General features: G+C 42.9%; 1 protein-coding gene across 2 annotated transcripts in view; it reads left to right on the top strand.

Annotated features, from left to right (window-relative positions):
* USP49 (ubiquitin specific peptidase 49) overlaps positions 1 to 5,315 on the top strand; it is a 126,313-nt gene extending 120,998 nt beyond the window's left edge. For both annotated transcript variants that reach the window (XM_082247041.1, XM_082247042.1), the window contains exon 8: positions 4,678 to 5,315. In XM_082247041.1, coding sequence (XP_082103167.1) covers positions 4,678 to 4,898 — 221 coding nt within the window. In that variant the 3' untranslated portion in view covers positions 4,899 to 5,315. The remainder of the gene's footprint in view (positions 1 to 4,677) is intronic.
* The last annotated feature ends 12,605 nt before the right edge of the window (positions 5,316 to 17,920 follow it).

The following is a 17,920-nucleotide window of genomic DNA, read 5'->3' as shown; positions in this document are numbered from 1 at the left end:
CTCCCTATATGTAACGTGCCCTTAGATGAACAAAAAAAAAATGCACCTTTTGGTAACACGAGTTGATTTACTAAAACTGGAGAGTGCAAAATCTGGTGCAGCTCTTCAGAGAAACCAGTCCGCTTTCAGTTTTATTGTCAAAGCTTATCTCCAGTTTTAAAAAATCAACCCCACAGTGTCTTACAGCTGCATGTGCAGCACCTTTTGGTTTGACATTTAATTACTGAAGATGTCAAAACACCTGTAAAATTTGGCCTAGTAGTTTTAAAAGCTTGCTACAATATTTGTTTAGTCCTTTATAGGTGTGTTACTAGAATTTTGGCACAGGCACAAACAAATTCCAGTCATAGTGGCACATTGACCAAAAAAAATTATTTGGCTGCATAGTGCCACATAGTGGGCATAGAAAGATGGTTCCTATTGGTAGGAGTGGCTTAAGGGGTAGAGGTTAAACAGAACCTGAGCCTATTTGCTGTATACCCTGCGCACACATTCTGCAGAACCTACAAAATACTCCTTAACCACTTAAGCCCCGGAAGATTTTTACCCCCCTTCCTGACCAGGCCCTATTTTGTGATTCGGCACTGCGTGAATTTAACGGACAATTGCGCGGTCGTGCAAAGCTGTACCTAAACTAATTTGACGTCCTTTTTTTCCTACAAACAGAGCTTTCTTTTGGTGGTATTTGATCACCTGTGCGATTTTTTTTTTTATTTATTTTCTTTTTGATCATGCGCTATAAACAAAAAAAGAGCGACAATTTTGCAAAAATAATATTTTTCACATTTTTTTATATGAAATTCCCCCCAAAAAAATTTAAAAATCAAAATTTTTTTAACATTTTTGGCCAATTTGTTTTCTGCCACATAAGCGTATTTGATTGGTTTGCGCAAAAGTTATTGCGTTTACTAACTAAGGGAAAGATTTTTGTCTTTTTTGTTGTTTTTGTTTTTTTTAACAAGTAATGGCGGCGATCTGCAATTTTTTTTTTTTTTTTTTTTGCGGGACTGCGACATTGCGGCGGACAGATCGGACCCTTGACTGACATTTTTGACACTTTTGGGGGTACCAGTGACATTACTACAGTAATCAGTGCTATACACATGCACTGTTACTGTAAAAATGACACTGACAGGGAAGGGGTTAACTTTATTGGAGAAGGAGGGGTTAAGTGTGTCCCTAGGGGCGTGCTTCTAACTGTTATGGGATGTGGCTTGTTGTGTGACTACAGAGATATACGATCCTGCATAGCAGGACCGTATGATCTCTGCACTTACACAAGGGAGAATGACAGGTGGCTTTGTTTACATTAGCTGCCTGCCTTTCTCCCTCTGTAACGGACTACCGTGAGTGACCGGCGGACATTGGGTCCGCCGGGCACACGCGCGGGGGTGTCCGTGAATGAGCGGGGGCGGGAGCCTATTGGCTCGCAGGCGAGTGACGTACCCATACATCACTTTGCCTGCACAGGGCTGACCGCCGCAGTATATGTACTTGCGGCGGTCGGCAATCGGTTAATTACTGTGCCACAAGCAATAGTCTCGCAGTCACCCAAAGCTCAGAACAAAAGATCCTTTTTATTTCAAAGAAGAAAAAAATCTCTTCAATAACATGCTTTTCTGCACATAAAATATAGATATGGCGCTAATCCTTTTTGGCTGAGCCTAATATAATGGAGATCCTCATTAAAATACCTGGACTATTTTGAAACTGGCATCTTTTAAGACCTATAGGGCTTTATTTACTAAGAGAAAATCCACTGTGTACTACAATTGCACTTGGAAGTGCACTCCAAGTGCAGTCACTATAGATCTGAGGGGGACATGCAAGGAAAATAAAAAAAATATTTTTGATTGCATATGATTGGATGATAAAAATCAACATAGCTTCCCCTCATTTCAGAGCTTCCCATCAGATCTACTGAGACTGCACTTCCAAGTGAACTTGCAGTGCACAGTGGATTTGCCTTAGTAAATCAACCTCATAGTGTAGAGGACACAGCAAGACTCTGCAGTTTATAACATATGCAAAACCAAACTAAATAAATTCCCAGCTCAACTTACCAACCAGCCTGCAAGCAAGCAAAATATCCTGTCCCAACAGTATGAGTTAAACTGGTTTAATTTGCACACATTTGTAAATACATGTGTAAGCTGCAGAACCCCGTCAAGGCACCCCAGTATTTTTTGTAGTCCTAACTCATGCATTGTACTAGCACATGCATTGTAATGGATAGTACAAACAAAAAACAAAGAAAGGGCGCACCAGCCTAGCGCATTATCCTCAGTAAGGCTTTATTTAATGCAAAATAAAAATGTCTACTCACAAACAAGTGATGTAAACCAGCATGTCGGATTTAAATGTGAGAGTCCATAGTAACAGAGTCCACAGTCTTTGATGAAATGACGGCTGACGCATTTCGAGGCATTGCCTGTTCCTCAGAGGCTCTGAGGAAGAGGCAATGCCTCTTAACGCATCAACTGTCATTTCATCAAAGACTGTGGACTCTGTTACTTTGGACTCCGACATTTGAATCTGACATGCTGGTTTACATCACTTGTTTGTGAGTAGACCTTTTTATTTTGCATTAAATAAAGCTTTACTGAGGATAATGCGCTAGGCTGGTGCGCCCTTTCTTTGTTTTTTGTTTGTAGTATTTTGTTGACCACCCCGGTCCTAGAGGGCAGCAAAGCCTAGCCATTGGGGATGCCAAGTATGAGTCCTGTGATAGGACTGGTCTGGGAGCCCTGTTTCTGAGCGCAGGAGAAAGGTGCTAAGCATTGCAAATTTCTTTTGGAGCAATTGTAATGGATAGGCAGAGGGCAGGTGAGCCTGGGGGGAGCCCACCCTTAAAAAAAACAGGGATGCACTGGACCCCCAGCATATAGCACCATGGCAGCAAAGGTGTCCAGTGCGTACAAACGGTCACTGCCCTCACCTATAACTGGTCTTTGCAGCAAGAAGCACATGGAAGGGCAATGCATGCATAACAAAACCAAGGAAAATCCAAGTTCAACTTACCGACCAGCCTGCAACCAACCAAATTATCCTGTTGAACCATATGCATTAAAATCAGGGGTTTAGTTTACACACATACGCAAATATATGCGTAAGTTACAAAGCCCCGTCAAGTCACCCCAGTATTTTTTGTAGCCCTAACTCCAAATTTTGAGAGCCTCCACCGTGAAAGCACATGTATTTTAATGGATAGGCAGAGGACAGGTGAGCCTGGAGGGAGCCCACCCCTCCTTAAAGGCACAGGGGTGCACTGGACACCAAGCATTTAGCACCATGGCAACAAAAGTGTCCAGTGTGTCCCCTCACCAATATTTGCAGATGTGTGCAAACTAAACCCTGTTTTTAATGCATACTGTTAGCCAAGATAATTTGGTTGGTTGCAGGCTGGTCAGTAGGCTGAGCTGGGTATTTCTTTGGTTTTTGTTTTGCATGCGTTGCCCTTCCATATGCACCTTGCTGCAAAGGCCAGTTTTAGGTGAGGGCAGTGGCCATTTGTTTGTACAGTTTACATCATAGCAGAGTGCAGTAGTCAAAAGAAAGTGCCCCTTACGATGGTGGTCAGTGATGAGCGCCCCTTAAATGTTAGTGGCTAGTGCTCCCTTAAGGCTAAACATTGAGCAGATGTGATGAACACAAAAGAATGCAGCTCTGTAATCAATAATGCATTTTTAGGTTAATTTTAAAATACAGGCAATGTAAATCCCTTATTTTTATGTGCTTGCTATGAGTCTCTTGCAATCTACTGTACAGTCTAAGCAGCAGAGCTCAGAAAGGTGGAGGCAGAAGTCACACAAGGAGCCAGTTGCACATACTGTAGTGCAAAGCGCATACTGATAGGAAGAGAGAGCAGAGTGGCAAAGAGAAGAGCTTTATTGAGGTCCAAACTGAACAGAGACCGCTCCAGGTGAGATGGTATCAGGTGCTGGTCGGATCCGTAATCCAGAAACTGTTAGATCAAGAAGAAAGTGACCGCACTCCGAAATGAAAATCAAACAGGAGTGTATTTATTCCACATGAAAAATAGGCATCAAAACTTCAAACTGTGAGACATAGGACAATAGGTAGACTGTCGCTTACTCACTACCAAGGTGTGTTGCTCCTCTGTTCACTGTCCCGTCACATAGTGGGGGTGGTGAGGAGACCTGCAAATGAAGGTATATTGCACCAAAGCCCCTTACCTGTAAATCCTAGAACTGAATGGACCGAAATACAAGTCCTATGACGTAGAATTGAACCAAAAAGAGTGATCATCCCTAAGAAACTGCTGTCTGCACGCAGCCCAAACCAGCTGCTCAAAGTCCATGATGATTTTCAGCACTGACCAGTTAACCACAACACATGATTCTCAGCAATGACCAATTGCTCACGCGACATAATCCACAACACATGTATGTTTTAGTCCTTCCACCTGCATAGTATACAGAGAAATTGTAACTTTCTCTTTCACTTCCGAAGGATTCTGCTGCTGTAGAAAAGCACACACAACTATTCTCAGCTATCCCCCACTGTCTACACTATGTCTTCTTCAGCTCTGTCATAGTATGCAAACGACACCAGTTGATTAGTCGCTTTTTTATATATGAGACACATTTGAATGGCGATTTTTCTGCCAATTGCAGTGAACGAACTAAACAGTGTACTCTTGTTTTTTCCTTGTAGGGTTCTGGGTTCATTGTAATGACTCCAAACTGAACATGTGCTCTGTCGAGGAGGTGTGCAGGACACAAGCATACATCCTTTTCTACACCCAGAGGAGTAAGCCACAGAGTGGAGTACAAAACAGCAACAAGCCGAGTGATGCAGGAATTCCTGATCTCTTTTTCTCACCTCAGGCTCCATCCAGTACAGAGGAGAGCAACAGGCAGATCATCATACCCTGACACCACTAGCACTAGAAAAAATCCTGGCTTTTTTCCTTTTTTTTGGGGGGGAGGGGGTGTTTTTAAATATGTAGACTGGTTCTTAGCTGTGTTTTTTATCATCTTGTAAGAGTAGCACCAGAAGACTTACAGTGTGACCAGTAGGTCCTCCTATAGGAACTTGGCATATGGCTCCAATGTGTGTCTGCATGGCAGGGAAATGGCACCATCCTTCAAACTGTCTTTAGAGCAGAGTTTATTTCTAAAGATCTAGGGTTGTTTAACTTTGTATTGTTAAAACTTGCTTTTTTTATCCCTAGAATTTACAGGATATAGAATGGAGCCTCTCGAGCATTCATCAATGTGAGGGGTGTTGTGCTAGACTTTTAATTAAATTATTAGCATCTATAGTGATTATGTGGGGTAGCATTCAATGCCTGTGAAAATATCTGCTTCATAGCAGATGCTGGTCTTTTAAAATCCAAAACCTCTCCATTATGATGGATTTTTCTTTGGCTATATCACAGTTCATGATATGCTTCATAAATCATACCAAGTACAAGTTTTTCAATGTAACATGCAGCAAATTATACCCAGTTAAAGCCTGTTTAGTGCCTTCATGCTGGCATCAGGATGATGGCATCTATCATAAACATTGCTCAAAAATATCAAATCTTCTAGGAAAACTGCCATTAGGGAAAATGTGTAAAACATCATGGGCATAAAATGCAGACATGACCAGTACACACCATTTTCACTGAGAACTGAGCAATTGCATGACCACTGCCACCTTCTGGAGGCTCCCAAACTTCTTCTGCAATAGAGTTGGGCTCAGGCGTGTTCGAGTTCCCACATGCCCGATCCCGCCAGGAAGCTGACTCTGCACTCTGCTAATCACAGGCAGTGAGACATTTCCTGATCTGCCGCTGCACAGATCGGGAAATGTCGCAGTGTCGGCTTCCTGGCAGGATCAGGCACCTGGGGACTCCAACACGCCCAAGCCCATCTATACTTTCCGCAATATCGAGTCGACCAGCCCCCATTTCACAATGCATTGCTCTGCGAAGTCCTGGTATTTACAACCCAAGTTGAAAAGAGGGCATGCATAGGACTTTTAGAAAGTCTGTATTTGCATGCTGATTGTTTTGGGTTTCTGGAAGTGGCCTAGAGTGCCAGGGAAAAGACTTGAAGTATGAAATACCACCTTAAGTGCCTGCACTTTTATGCCCTTGTTTTACACTCCCCTTAATTCTTTCTAGTGAAATCTTCAAGAAATTCAGAAGTCCTGATCACATTTGATAAAACAATGTGTGGAAAGTTTAAAACTTTTAACTGGCAGAGCAATGTCAGATGGGCACAAAACTATTTTATTCGCTTGCATTTTATTTTTATTTTTATTTTTATTTTTTTGCTATTAAGGCCCTATTTACCCATGTACATGCGCCTTAGGTGCAATGCAGTAAAAAATTCCTGATTGCTGCACCTTTCACATGCTTTTTTCAAAAAGCACATATAGAGATCAGTGCTAATGCACCTAAAGTGCCCTGCACAGATGTGAACCCAGCCTTAGTGGCCCTTTCATGTGGGAACCTTCGGTTTCCGATCAGTAGGGGATCTGTGAGCTGATCCCCTGCTGATCAGAGCGGGGCGGATGACCGGTCCATGTCCGCTCATTTTCTTTGCTCTATGGGCAACTGGGAGTAAATGGCAAAGTCCAAAAGTCTGTGTGCACCCAGCTCTCTCCGATCTGGTCTACCCAAACAGAAGAGGACACTCAGTCCTCCTCCATTTCTGGAGGGCCTGATCAGATTTAGAGGTAGGTGAGTTTAAACAGACAGTCCCGTTTACATCCGCCGGTCCATAGGAATGCAGGAACCTTCCGATCAGTGCCACCTGAAAGGGCCCTTAATCATGTAACATGCTGCCAGATAAAAATGTTGGTTTTTGTAAACGTGTAGCATACTGTCCTAGAAACATGAAATGTCATGTTTTTGCTTTCTTCTTCTTCTTCTTTTTTTTTTTTTTTTTTTTTTCATTTAGATGTGTTTATCTGTGTTAAGATGTGTGAAATTGCCTCGAATGGAGCTTTTATCATTTTTTTCCCTTACCACATGCAATTTGATTGTTCTGTATAATAATACAAGTGCATGGGTGCTGCAAACCTTAAACCAGCCATGTCCAAACTATGGCCCTCCATCTGTTCACGAACTACAATTCCCATCATGCCTAGCTATATCTGTGAATGTCAGATTTACAATGCTTCATGGGAATTGTAGTTCCTGAACAGATGGAGGGCCGTAGTTTGGACACCCCTGCCTTAAACAGTCAGCTGGCTGGATCAAATAGAAGGGTTTATGCCTATTGGCAACATTGGGCTGCCAGGGATGAGCCAGATGTTCTGGAGCTGAAGTACAAGTACTAAATTTGTGCTCACAAACCTAGAAGATCTTACAAGAACATGTTTTGTTCTAGTAGTGGATATTTTCCTTGTTAGTATTTTACTTCTTACATCATGAGGAATCCCCTGCTTTGTGTGTGGACATAGCTGGTATGCTTCTACACAATTGTCCTAACAAATGACACATTGGGCAAGCAGTAAGAAGCTAAGCAAGTAGCACATTGAAGAAATGAAAGGATTGGAAATGTGTGTTGTTTTTTTATTATTATTTTCAGGCAGCGAACACATTTTAAAATCATGTCAAAGAGGCATTGGTTGTTCTTTTTATGACTAGAATTTAATTTAATTAATTTTTTTTATTAGTCAGATGTGAATCTCGTACAACAGGAGTCCGATTTCTGTTTGTAAAGTAGTAGACTTATTAGGCAACAGTACTGAGTTCCTCAGTATTGTGTGTTTAAGAAGTTTCTGTTCCTCTTCCTGTTGTCTGGCACTCTGTTTTTAGTGGCTTTTTTTTTAAGCAATATAACCCTATGTTTTAAATGTAGAGTTTTGTTCAACTTCACCCCCATTTTCTTAAGCTAGAGAGGCAGCTGAACTCAGGGGCTAAAGCCATCTCTCCAAAGCCTCTGTTTGCTATGCTTTGCGCAGACAAGATGGTGGTTAATATACAGTGAATTCAATTTTAAGCCTAACTCGACCCAATTTTTAATCTGTTAAAAAGTTCAAGGGAGCTCCGTGTTCCTGTCACTGCTCTCTTCACCTGCCAAACTCAGGAGTCAGTCCACACCCAAGTCCCATACGTGCTGGCACAAAATGTATTCATTTTTATTTTGTACAATATTGACCCAAATCTTCAAAGCTTAATAAATATCTGGAGTCTGGTATATTTTGATCTGCATGTTTTGTTTTTAGATTTGTAAAGGTTTTGCTATAACATATTCAAGATTACGGTTTAGTGGAACACTGTGGGCAGTGTTAAAAAAAAAAAAAAAACTGGTATGATTCAACATCTTTCCTTATTACTTTCCTTTGTTACTCTATGGACTTCTGACAGCCAGTGGTCCCTTCATCTTCTGTCTGTCACTGGAATGTAGGCAGGCACTTATGTGTCATTGCATACAATGCAGGAGCAGCATGGGATATATCTGAGGAGGACTGGTTTTCACAAAACTGAAATGGTTCACTGCCTAACACAGATTTAGGCTTTGATCAGTTACCAATTCACTTTAAACTTCAGCATGCTCAATTAAAGTGTTCCTAAACTCAGGACCCTGCTTTCACTAGATCTGGTCTCCCATAGTACACATAAAATGGAAATGCAGATACTTTAGTAAATATAAACTGCCTTTTCTCATCAGCAGTATATAGCAGTGTTGTGACTCTTATTAGTGTCTGGCTGAGTACTGGTTAAAGCTTGTAGGAGATGTTTTCATTCTCCTCTGACTATTCTATGAGGCTGCATGACTCTAGACAGTGCTGATTGGCCCTGTGCTGATCACATGCACCCTCCCCCCCCCCCCAAAAAAAGAAGAAAAGTCTAGCATACGCACCAAACTGAGTATGCAGAGTGCCCCAAAGGCTCTGTCTGTACTAACAGCGGATGGATTGAGGACAGTAAAAGAAGGGGAGTATCAGAGAAGACAGGATCAAACAGTCTTTGTACACAATGCGGAGGATTTACCCCTTAGGTTCCACAGTGAGTATAACAAACTTGCTTTACTATGTATACAGTCTGATTTTACTGTTGTGGGTTTAGTAACACTGTAAGCTTTGACAAGGAAACATAGAAGCTAATTGGTTACTTACTATGCACAGCTGCACCAGTTTCTGTATTCACCAGTTTTAGTAAATCTCTCCCACTGTGTCTAATGTGAAATGTTAAGATCCAAGCTCATCATAAACTTAAAAGGGTGTTCCAATTTTACATACATGTACCCACCGCTTGCCGACCGCCTCAAGTACATATCAGCCCCCTGCAGGCAAAGTGACATATGGGTACGTCACTCGCCTGCAAGCTAATAGGGGGCAAGCGCACGCCGCTGGAGGCGCGCTCCCGCTCGTTCACTGTGATCCCAGCGCGTGTGACCGGCAGACCCGATGTCCGCCGGTCACTCGCGATCGTCCGTTACAGAGGGAGAAAGGCAGGCGGCTAATGTAAACAAAGCCGCCTGTCATTCTCCCTTGTGTAAGTGCAGAGATCATACGGTCCTGCTATGTAGGATCGTATATCTCTGTAGTTACACAACAAGCCACATCCCTTCACAGTTAGAAGTACGCCCCTAGGGACACACTTAACCCCTCCTTCTCCAATAAAGTTAACCCCTTCCCTGCCAGTGTCATTTTTACAGTAACCGTGCATATGTATAGCACTGGTTACTGTAGTAATGTCACTGGTACCCCCCAAAAGTGTCAAAAATGTCAGTCAAGGGTCCGAAATGTCCGCCGCAATGTCGCAATCCCGCAAAAAAAATCGCAGATCGCCGCCATTACTCGTTAATAAAAATGACAAAAATCTTTCCCTTAGTAAACGCAATAACTTTTGCGCAAACCAATCAAAATATGCTTATTGCGATTTTTTTTTTTTTTTACCAAACATATGTAGCAGAAAACAAATTGGCCTAAAATGTTTAAAAATTTAGATTTTTTACATTTTTTTGGGGGAATTTTATATAAAAAATGTGAAAAATATTGTTATTTTTGCAAAATTGTCGCTCTTTTTTTGTTTATATCGCATGATCAAAAAATCGCACAGGTGATCAAATACCACCAAAAAAAAGCTCTGTTTGTGGGAGAAAAAAAGGACGTCAAATTCGTTTGGTACAGTGTCGCACGACCGCGCAATTGTCCGTTAAAATCACACAGTGCCGAATCGCAAAATAGAGCCTGGTCAGGAAGGGGGTAAAATCTTCCGGGGCTTAAGTGGTTAAGGCTTGTCAGTTGGCTGCAAGTATATAAAATTGGTTCTACTGAGTGTAAATGTACAGTAGATGGAATGCAGAGGGAGGATCGCGGAAAGCACCTCCAGTGACGGCTTGTTTGAAGAAAACAGCCCTTGGATGCAGTTCCCTGCTGCCTATAGACAGGAAAATCGGCAAGCAGCATGTCTTTGGCAACCACTCTCCTGGCAGCATGGCATTACTTTGGACAAAGATGTGTATTTATAATTCTTTGTTACAGCTCAGGTCTAACCTTGTTAAAGCCGAGTCCTACAACCAAAACCAAGTACCCGCTCCCCCCCCCCCCCCCAAAAGGTGCCAAATGGGGCAGCAGAGGGGTTGGGGAGGCAGACAAGCGGAGTGGGTAGAGCTCCGCTTTAAATCCTCTGTTCTAATATTTGTATTGCAGAGATACTAGCTCACTTTATTTCATCCTTTTTTTTTTTTTAAAGAGGTTACAAGCACCTTTTCTCTTCTTCACTGATCCAATAGTTCTGTTCTTGAAAGTGGAGTTATATGACTCATCAATTTTTAACTGACCTGAATGACAGATGCACTGAGAGTTTTTTTTTTTTTTTTTGTTTTCTTTTTAGATAAAAACCTGTTCTTGGACGATGTTGATCATTATTTACTGCTGCTCACACAAGTACACAGATTGCAATGGGAAGTGTATATATTGTTTACCACTAATTGGTGAAGGTGTCATTGGAAGATCAATGTGCAGTTGTTTTTAGAACAATCATAGAATTTATATGCATTATTGCAGGGTGTAAATGAATGCTAAACTACTGTGGAAAACTTCAAAGACCACTTTGTATTGGAGAAACTGTAGGGACTGATGAGGGGAATCAGGTCAGAGGCTAGCTGGTGTTCATAGGTAATCTATGGTACATATATATTTGCCAGCACACCATGGATCTTGCAAAAGCAGTCCAAAAGCTTTATTGCAAAAAGGATCACATCAAAAACAGTGCAACGTTTCGGAGCCACGCAGGACCCATTCGTCAGGCATGTGATGATCACATGCCTGACAAAGGGGTCATGCATGGCTCCGAAACGTTGCACTGTTTTTGATGTGATCTTTTTTGCAATAAAGCTTTTGGACTGCTTTTGCAAGATCCATGGTGTGCTGACGAATATGTATATACCGTATATACTCGAGTATAAGCCGACCCGAGTATAAGCCGAGGCCCCTACTTTTACCACAAAAAGATGGGAAAAATGATTGACTCGAGTATAAGCCTAGGGTGAGAATGCAGGGCGGCGGGCATGGTACAGGAGAATGCAGGGCGGCGGGCATGGTACAGGAGAATGCAGGGTACTGGCATGGTACAGGAGAATGCAGGGTGACTGGCATGGTACAGGAGAATGCAGGGTGGCTGGCATGGTGCAGGAGAATGCAGGGTGGCTGGCATGGTGCAGGAGAATGCAGGGTGGCTGGCATGGTACAGGAGAATGCAGGGTGGCTGGCATGGTACAGGAGAATGCAGGGTGGCTGGCATGGTACAGGAGAATGCAGGGTAGTGGCATGGTACAGGAGAATGCAGGGTAACTGGCATGGTACAAGAGGATCCGGGGTTGTGGGCATACTACAGGAGATGCAGTGCTGTGGGCATGGTACAGGTGGACCATGCCCGCAGCACTGCATCCCTTGTAGTATGCCCGCAGCCCTGCATAATGGCAGGTAGTGCAGCTGTTTCACTTACCTGTTCCAGAGGCGCCTTCATTTTAAAAATGGCACCGACACGTCATTGCGCACGCGCCGCCGGCGCTCGTATACTTTCGGCTATTCCCGGCCTCTCCCGAACGGCGGCGGCGTGTGCGCAATGACATGTATGCGCCGGGCGGCGCCATTTTTAAAGCTTAAGCACGTCGGAGCGGCCAGGGACTTTTTTTTTTTTTTTTTTCTTGACTCGAGTATAAGCCAAGGGGGACGTTTTCAGCACAAAAAAATGTGCTGAAAAACTCCGGCTTATACTCGAGTATATACGGTACCTGTGATAGATCCAGTGTCCAGCTGGTGATGGCTTCAGCACCCAATATATATGTGCCTATATCCAGGAAGGTGTGCGATGGAAATATGAACTTTACTTTATCATAGGTAATCTATCCCTGTACAAATTCATCAGCTGATAACGTCCTGTGCTCCAATTTTATAAGTTACTTTGTTCCCAACTGTCTTTGGGAACTACAGGACTCCTGCCCTCTATTTCAGATAGGGTTATGTTGTGTTATATAGTGACAATGCTGTTTCTCCACAGATACATTATGACGCGTGAGCATATCACCCTAGGACACAAAATGTGTTTCTGTCCTGATTACCGGATAAAATGCCATGAATCCTAATGGCACTCGCATGCACTGGGAAACCACACTTCACTTGTGGTTCCTGTGCGGGCTGCCAATTTATAAATGGTGCAGGGACCTTTTCCCTGTGTTTTCAGGAGGCACAGCAGCCTATTCAAATAAATAGTCTGCAGTGTATGCACAAAACAAGGCTTGCAGAGCCGATAAAGTGTGAACCAGGCCTTGTGCAGCACTCCAAAATTGTAAATCAACAAAACCTATAAATAAGCTGGTGTTACTAATAAGCAGTGAATAATGCATAAAAGCACAAATTAGATAATTTATGCTTAAATAAAACCTTGCGAATAATCTATAAATTCATACAAAACAAATTGGAAATAATTGTGCTCAAATAAGCCTGAGTTCACACCTTTACGTGTTGTGCAGGCTGCGTTTGCACGGGCACAGCAGTCCATTCATGTGAATAGGGTGCCGTGCCTCACAAAATGTAGGGAAAAGGTCCCTGCACTTTTCTAGAAATCGCAGCTCGCAGGGGAACCACACTACAGAGCGATTCCCTGTTGGGGTGCAATTTCTAGTGCGGGTTGCTTGCGTTTTTGTGTGTGGATGGTTGCAGCTGCTGGACAGAGTGCGGGTCCCGAAGTGGCTTTCAACCGCAAAAGTGTGAACTGAGCCTAAAACCTTAAAGTGATTGTATGGTTTTCTTAAAAACATATTAACTATTTGGGGACCGCCCCATGCACATTTATAGCGATGGGGCGGCCGCTCTGCGCTGGATCACATACATGTATGTGATCTGGCATTTCTAAATGGGGGACGTGCACCCGTTGCACCCCCCCCCCCCCATACATTCTGTGATTCACTACAGCACAAGTCGGTTAGCACATCCTGGCCAATGATTTATGGGTAAGACCTGCTGAATGGCTTAGCGAATCACAGTACAGAGCCCTGTGTTTAAGAACAACATAGGGCTCTGTACAGGAAGTAATGATGATTTTTTTTTTTTTTTAATCCGCTACTTCTACTAGTAAGGGTAGCGCATATCGTACACATTACACTTGTTAGGCACACGGTTAACCCTATCATTGCCCTAGATGTTAACCTCTGCCCAGCCAGTGTCATTAGTACAGTGACTGTGTATAGTATTAGCACTGATCACTGTATTGGTGTCAGTTTCAGTTAGTCAGTTCCCATTCAGTGTCAACATCAGATTGCCCACCATCAAGGTCCCAAAAAAATGAATAAAATTCCACTATATATATATAATCATAGTTTGTGGTAGGGATGCACCGAAATGAAAATTCTGGGCCGAAACCGAAAATGCAGGATGCCCTTGGCTGAAAACCGAAACCGAAAAGGACTCTTCCCCCCAAATTATATTAAAATAGATAGAACAGGGGCATACGCCAGAAACAGGCAGCGACGTACACCTGTAGCTGCCACCCTGTCGCAGTATATGTACTGTGACAGGTTGGCAAGTGGTTAATTTAATTAACAATGGTATTTGTATTATGCAGCATGAGGGGGTTAATGTATTGCCACTGCTGGTCACTGATGCATTCGTGACCGACCAGTGGCAGTGTTAATTAACACTGGTTGCACTGCTACTGGTTGCACTAATGCAGCACAAAGGGGTAAATTAACTGCCACTGGTCGGTCACTAATGCATCAGTGGCAATACCTTAACCCCCTCATGCTGCATAATACAAATACCATTGGTAACCTCGCCTCAGCCCCCCCAACCTGTCTCAGCCCCCCCAAACCTGCCTCAGCGCTCCCCCCACCTGCCTCAGCGCCCCTCTCCACTGCAATGATGCAATCTCCTTACTTGTCGGCACCTCCATGTCACAGGCAGGCAAACTCTCCGCTCCTCCTGTGTCCTTCCTTTCAAAAGTTCCGCCTCTGGCCGGCGGCCCGCCTCCCGTGGATGTCACTACTACGACTATGTGTATGAATGAACTAACACACCGGGCGGGCGAGCGGCCGCTCATACCAATAACTATGTGAGCCCTTCACTTCCCTGTCAGCGGAGATACCCGCCTGATAGGGAAGTGAAGGGTTCGCATAGTTATAGCTATTAGCGGCCGCTCGCCCGCCCGGTGTGTTAGTTCATTCATACACATAGTCGTAGTAGTAACATCACTGGGAGGCGGGCCGCTGGCCAGAGGTGGGACTTTTGAAACCTGCGCTGCGCCCGCGGCGGCCATCATTAATATCGGCATCTTTAACCCATTTTTGGCTGAAATGGAATAGGCCCATTTTCGACATTACAACTTTCACGCAAACCAATCAATATACTCTTATTGGGATTTTTTTTTTTATCAAAGACGTAGTAGAATACATTTTAGCCTAAATTTATGAAGACATTCGATTTTTTTTTTTTTTTTTTTATTGGATAGGTTTCATAGCAGAAAGCAAAAAAATATTGTTTTTTTTTTTTTTGTTTTTTCAAAAATTTCAGTCTTTTTTTCATTTACATACAAAAGAAAGCTTTGTGAAAAAAAAATTATATAAATTTTGTTTGGATACAGTGTTGCATGACTGTGCAATTGCGAACCAAGATGTGTATGAGCCCCTCAGGCTGTATGGGAATTAAGTCCTGTGCCCACCACTGTGAGTGCTGGCCAAGAAGGGAGCTTGTCTGTGCTTCAGGCAATGGTACAGAGTAAGAGGTGTCCCGCACATTAAGTCAAAGCTTGCTGTGTGATAGTGAATGGCAGTCTTAGCTTGGCCACACTCCAACGCATTTCACTTCACCCACCGGAGCTTACTCATAGGGATTAAGTCTCCAGGTGATAGGGGGCGATTAAATGCATCGGCCCCACTCAGTGAAAGAATGAATGAAAGCAATTGTGAAGGGCTGGTCATAGAGGTTGTGTGTTTAAGGAAGGGCATACACAGAGCAACCATAGAAGATCTGATTGCAAGGAGGTTTTAAATGGCTAGCCTCTTGCAAAGCGTAATCAAAGAAACAAATGTGCAGGAGTTTGATAATAGGGCTAAAATGCAAATCTACTTCCCCAGCCCCCTCCCCAAAATTGTTTAATAATTTATCTCATGAAAAACATTGAGAAATCTACTGAAAAAATCCTAATGAATAAAGATAACCTTATAGGGCTATTTACGAATGTCTACACAAAATTGAAATTAAATGAATAGAATGAATTAAAGGGAAACTCTGCAAGACACTGTTTTTGAGAATAATGTAATACAAAAGAAGGGGCAGACATTAGGAATAATGAAATGTTGATCAAACTTCAAACATCACAAAGCAAAAGAACCTAGTTATATCCAGGAGAACGGAAAAAAGGAGAGATTGCATAACAAGGGTAATGGATATTATAGAGGAAGTGAACGTATAATCAATATATTGTCAAGACTCTTGAATAAAGAGAGAAAGGGGTACTGGAAAATCAGATATTGGTGACTCTGAATACAAAATTATGGAAACTTTTCATATCAATGTGAGATCCCATTCATAGTTTCTCTAGGGATGCGAGTATCAAGCTTACCTCCCTCCTACAAAGGAGGGAGAAATGATCGCTCCCCACAAGGAGGGCAATTGACCCTCTCCACAATCTGTGCTTTGAAAGAATGTATATTTTGATGATGGAATTGGTTGAAATGTCTAGCTATAATAGATTTTATTTGTTTGTTCTAATGTCTGAAAAGTGATCCCTCATTCTGTCAGTCAGTCTTCTACTTGTTCTTCCGACATACTGGATATTGTATGTGATCTGATATGACAAACCTAGTATGGCAATTAACTAGTTGTGCAATAGTTAGGGCAAAACCATCGGAACAAGAGATGACAGTATGAGGGTCACCTAGGTGGCTACAACTCAAACATCTTGGCGCTCCACATCTGTACATGCCTGTGGTGTTGAGCCATGTACGTGTTGGTGGATTGAAAACATATGCACAAGGAGACACATATTTAACACCCTGACTTATAACCTTCCTATAGGAATCATCAATGTATAGAATTGGGGGATTTTTGAAAATAATGCGTTTTATGTCTTGGAATTGTGAGCTGTATTGTGTGGGGAAATAAATGGGCAAATTAGTAGTTCTGACCTGCTTGTGGAGGTTAATTTGTCAAAAGATCACTCTTGTTTGAACTCCTGGCATGGAGAGGGGCCTGTTTAATGCATGCTCTGTTGTAACCCTGATCACAGATTCTCTGTTCAAGTAAAGCAGCCTCTCTCTATCAAAACCGCCAGGCTTGAGCATTCCCTCTAACCCGGATGAATTGCCCCCCGTGGGATAGCCCCAATAGTATGGGGGGGAAGTGACAACTAGACACGTGAAGAAGTGTGTTTATGGAGGTGGACTTTCTAAACACACATACTGTAACTATTCTGTTCTGGAATGGTTACGGCATGACATGGGAGGTCAAGATAATTGATCCTAACAAGGTGTTCTTCTGAAGTGAACCTCAAGTTTAGGAACTCCGTCCTGGGTGCACTGCGGTCAATAATGAAGACCGGGTCATCAGTGTATCAAAAATATGCCATGATGGAATCCCTAAATGGGTTGTTTACATTGTTAATATATTGTTCTAACCACCAGCCCATATATAGGTTAGCGTAGGTGTTTCTGTATATACCATTTCTCATTGAATAGAAAATAGTTGTGATGTAAAAGATGCACCTTCTAAGATAAACTACTTGAGTTCAGATGAATACTCAATACCTATGTGTATAGGTCCATATGACGTTTTAATGATTGTAGACCAAGATTGTGGAGTATGCTGGAGTAAAGGCATTTGACATCGCAGGTTAACCATTTTTTTGTCTTCGTCCCATGGAAACCCTACAAACTCATGTATGATGTGTTTGAGTGTCCCATAGATGAGAAGGTATTCTGGAGACTAAGGCCTCATGCACACAAGGCATTAGAAAAACCAAGCTGCAGAGCCACTGCTAACGCCAGGAAAAAGAGGCTTTTAAAACATGCTTTTAGTAGCTTTATCCATTGACATTAATGCACGTTTAGCAACGTTAGCTTTTAACAGCGTTTTTCTGCCTATATTCAAAATCAATGTTTGCCTATGAGCCGTCTTTGATAGGCTTTCAGCCCATTGATTTGAATAGAATTCGCATCCTGATCCGACTTGTGTTGTGACTTGCACTCTGAGGATCTTGAGGGGGAACTCCACGCCACTCCACTTGCAGTCTGAGGATCTTGAGGGGGAACTCCACGCCAAAATGGGGAAAAAACCGGAGTGGGGTCCCCCCCCCCCCCAGGTTCCAAACCAGGCCCTTCAGATCTGGTATGGATTTTGAGTGAAGCCCCATGCAAAAAAAAAAACAGCGTGGGGTCCCCCTCAAGATTCGACCCTTATACGAGCATGCAGGTCAGGAAAAGGGAAGGGGATGAGCGAGCAGCACCACCCC

Source organism: Pelophylax lessonae (assembly GCF_965119305.1).
Source record: "Pelophylax lessonae genome assembly, chromosome: 2".
Lineage (NCBI taxonomy): Eukaryota > Metazoa > Chordata > Amphibia > Anura > Ranidae > Pelophylax > Pelophylax lessonae.
This window is presented reverse-complemented; position numbering and strand designations above follow the sequence as displayed.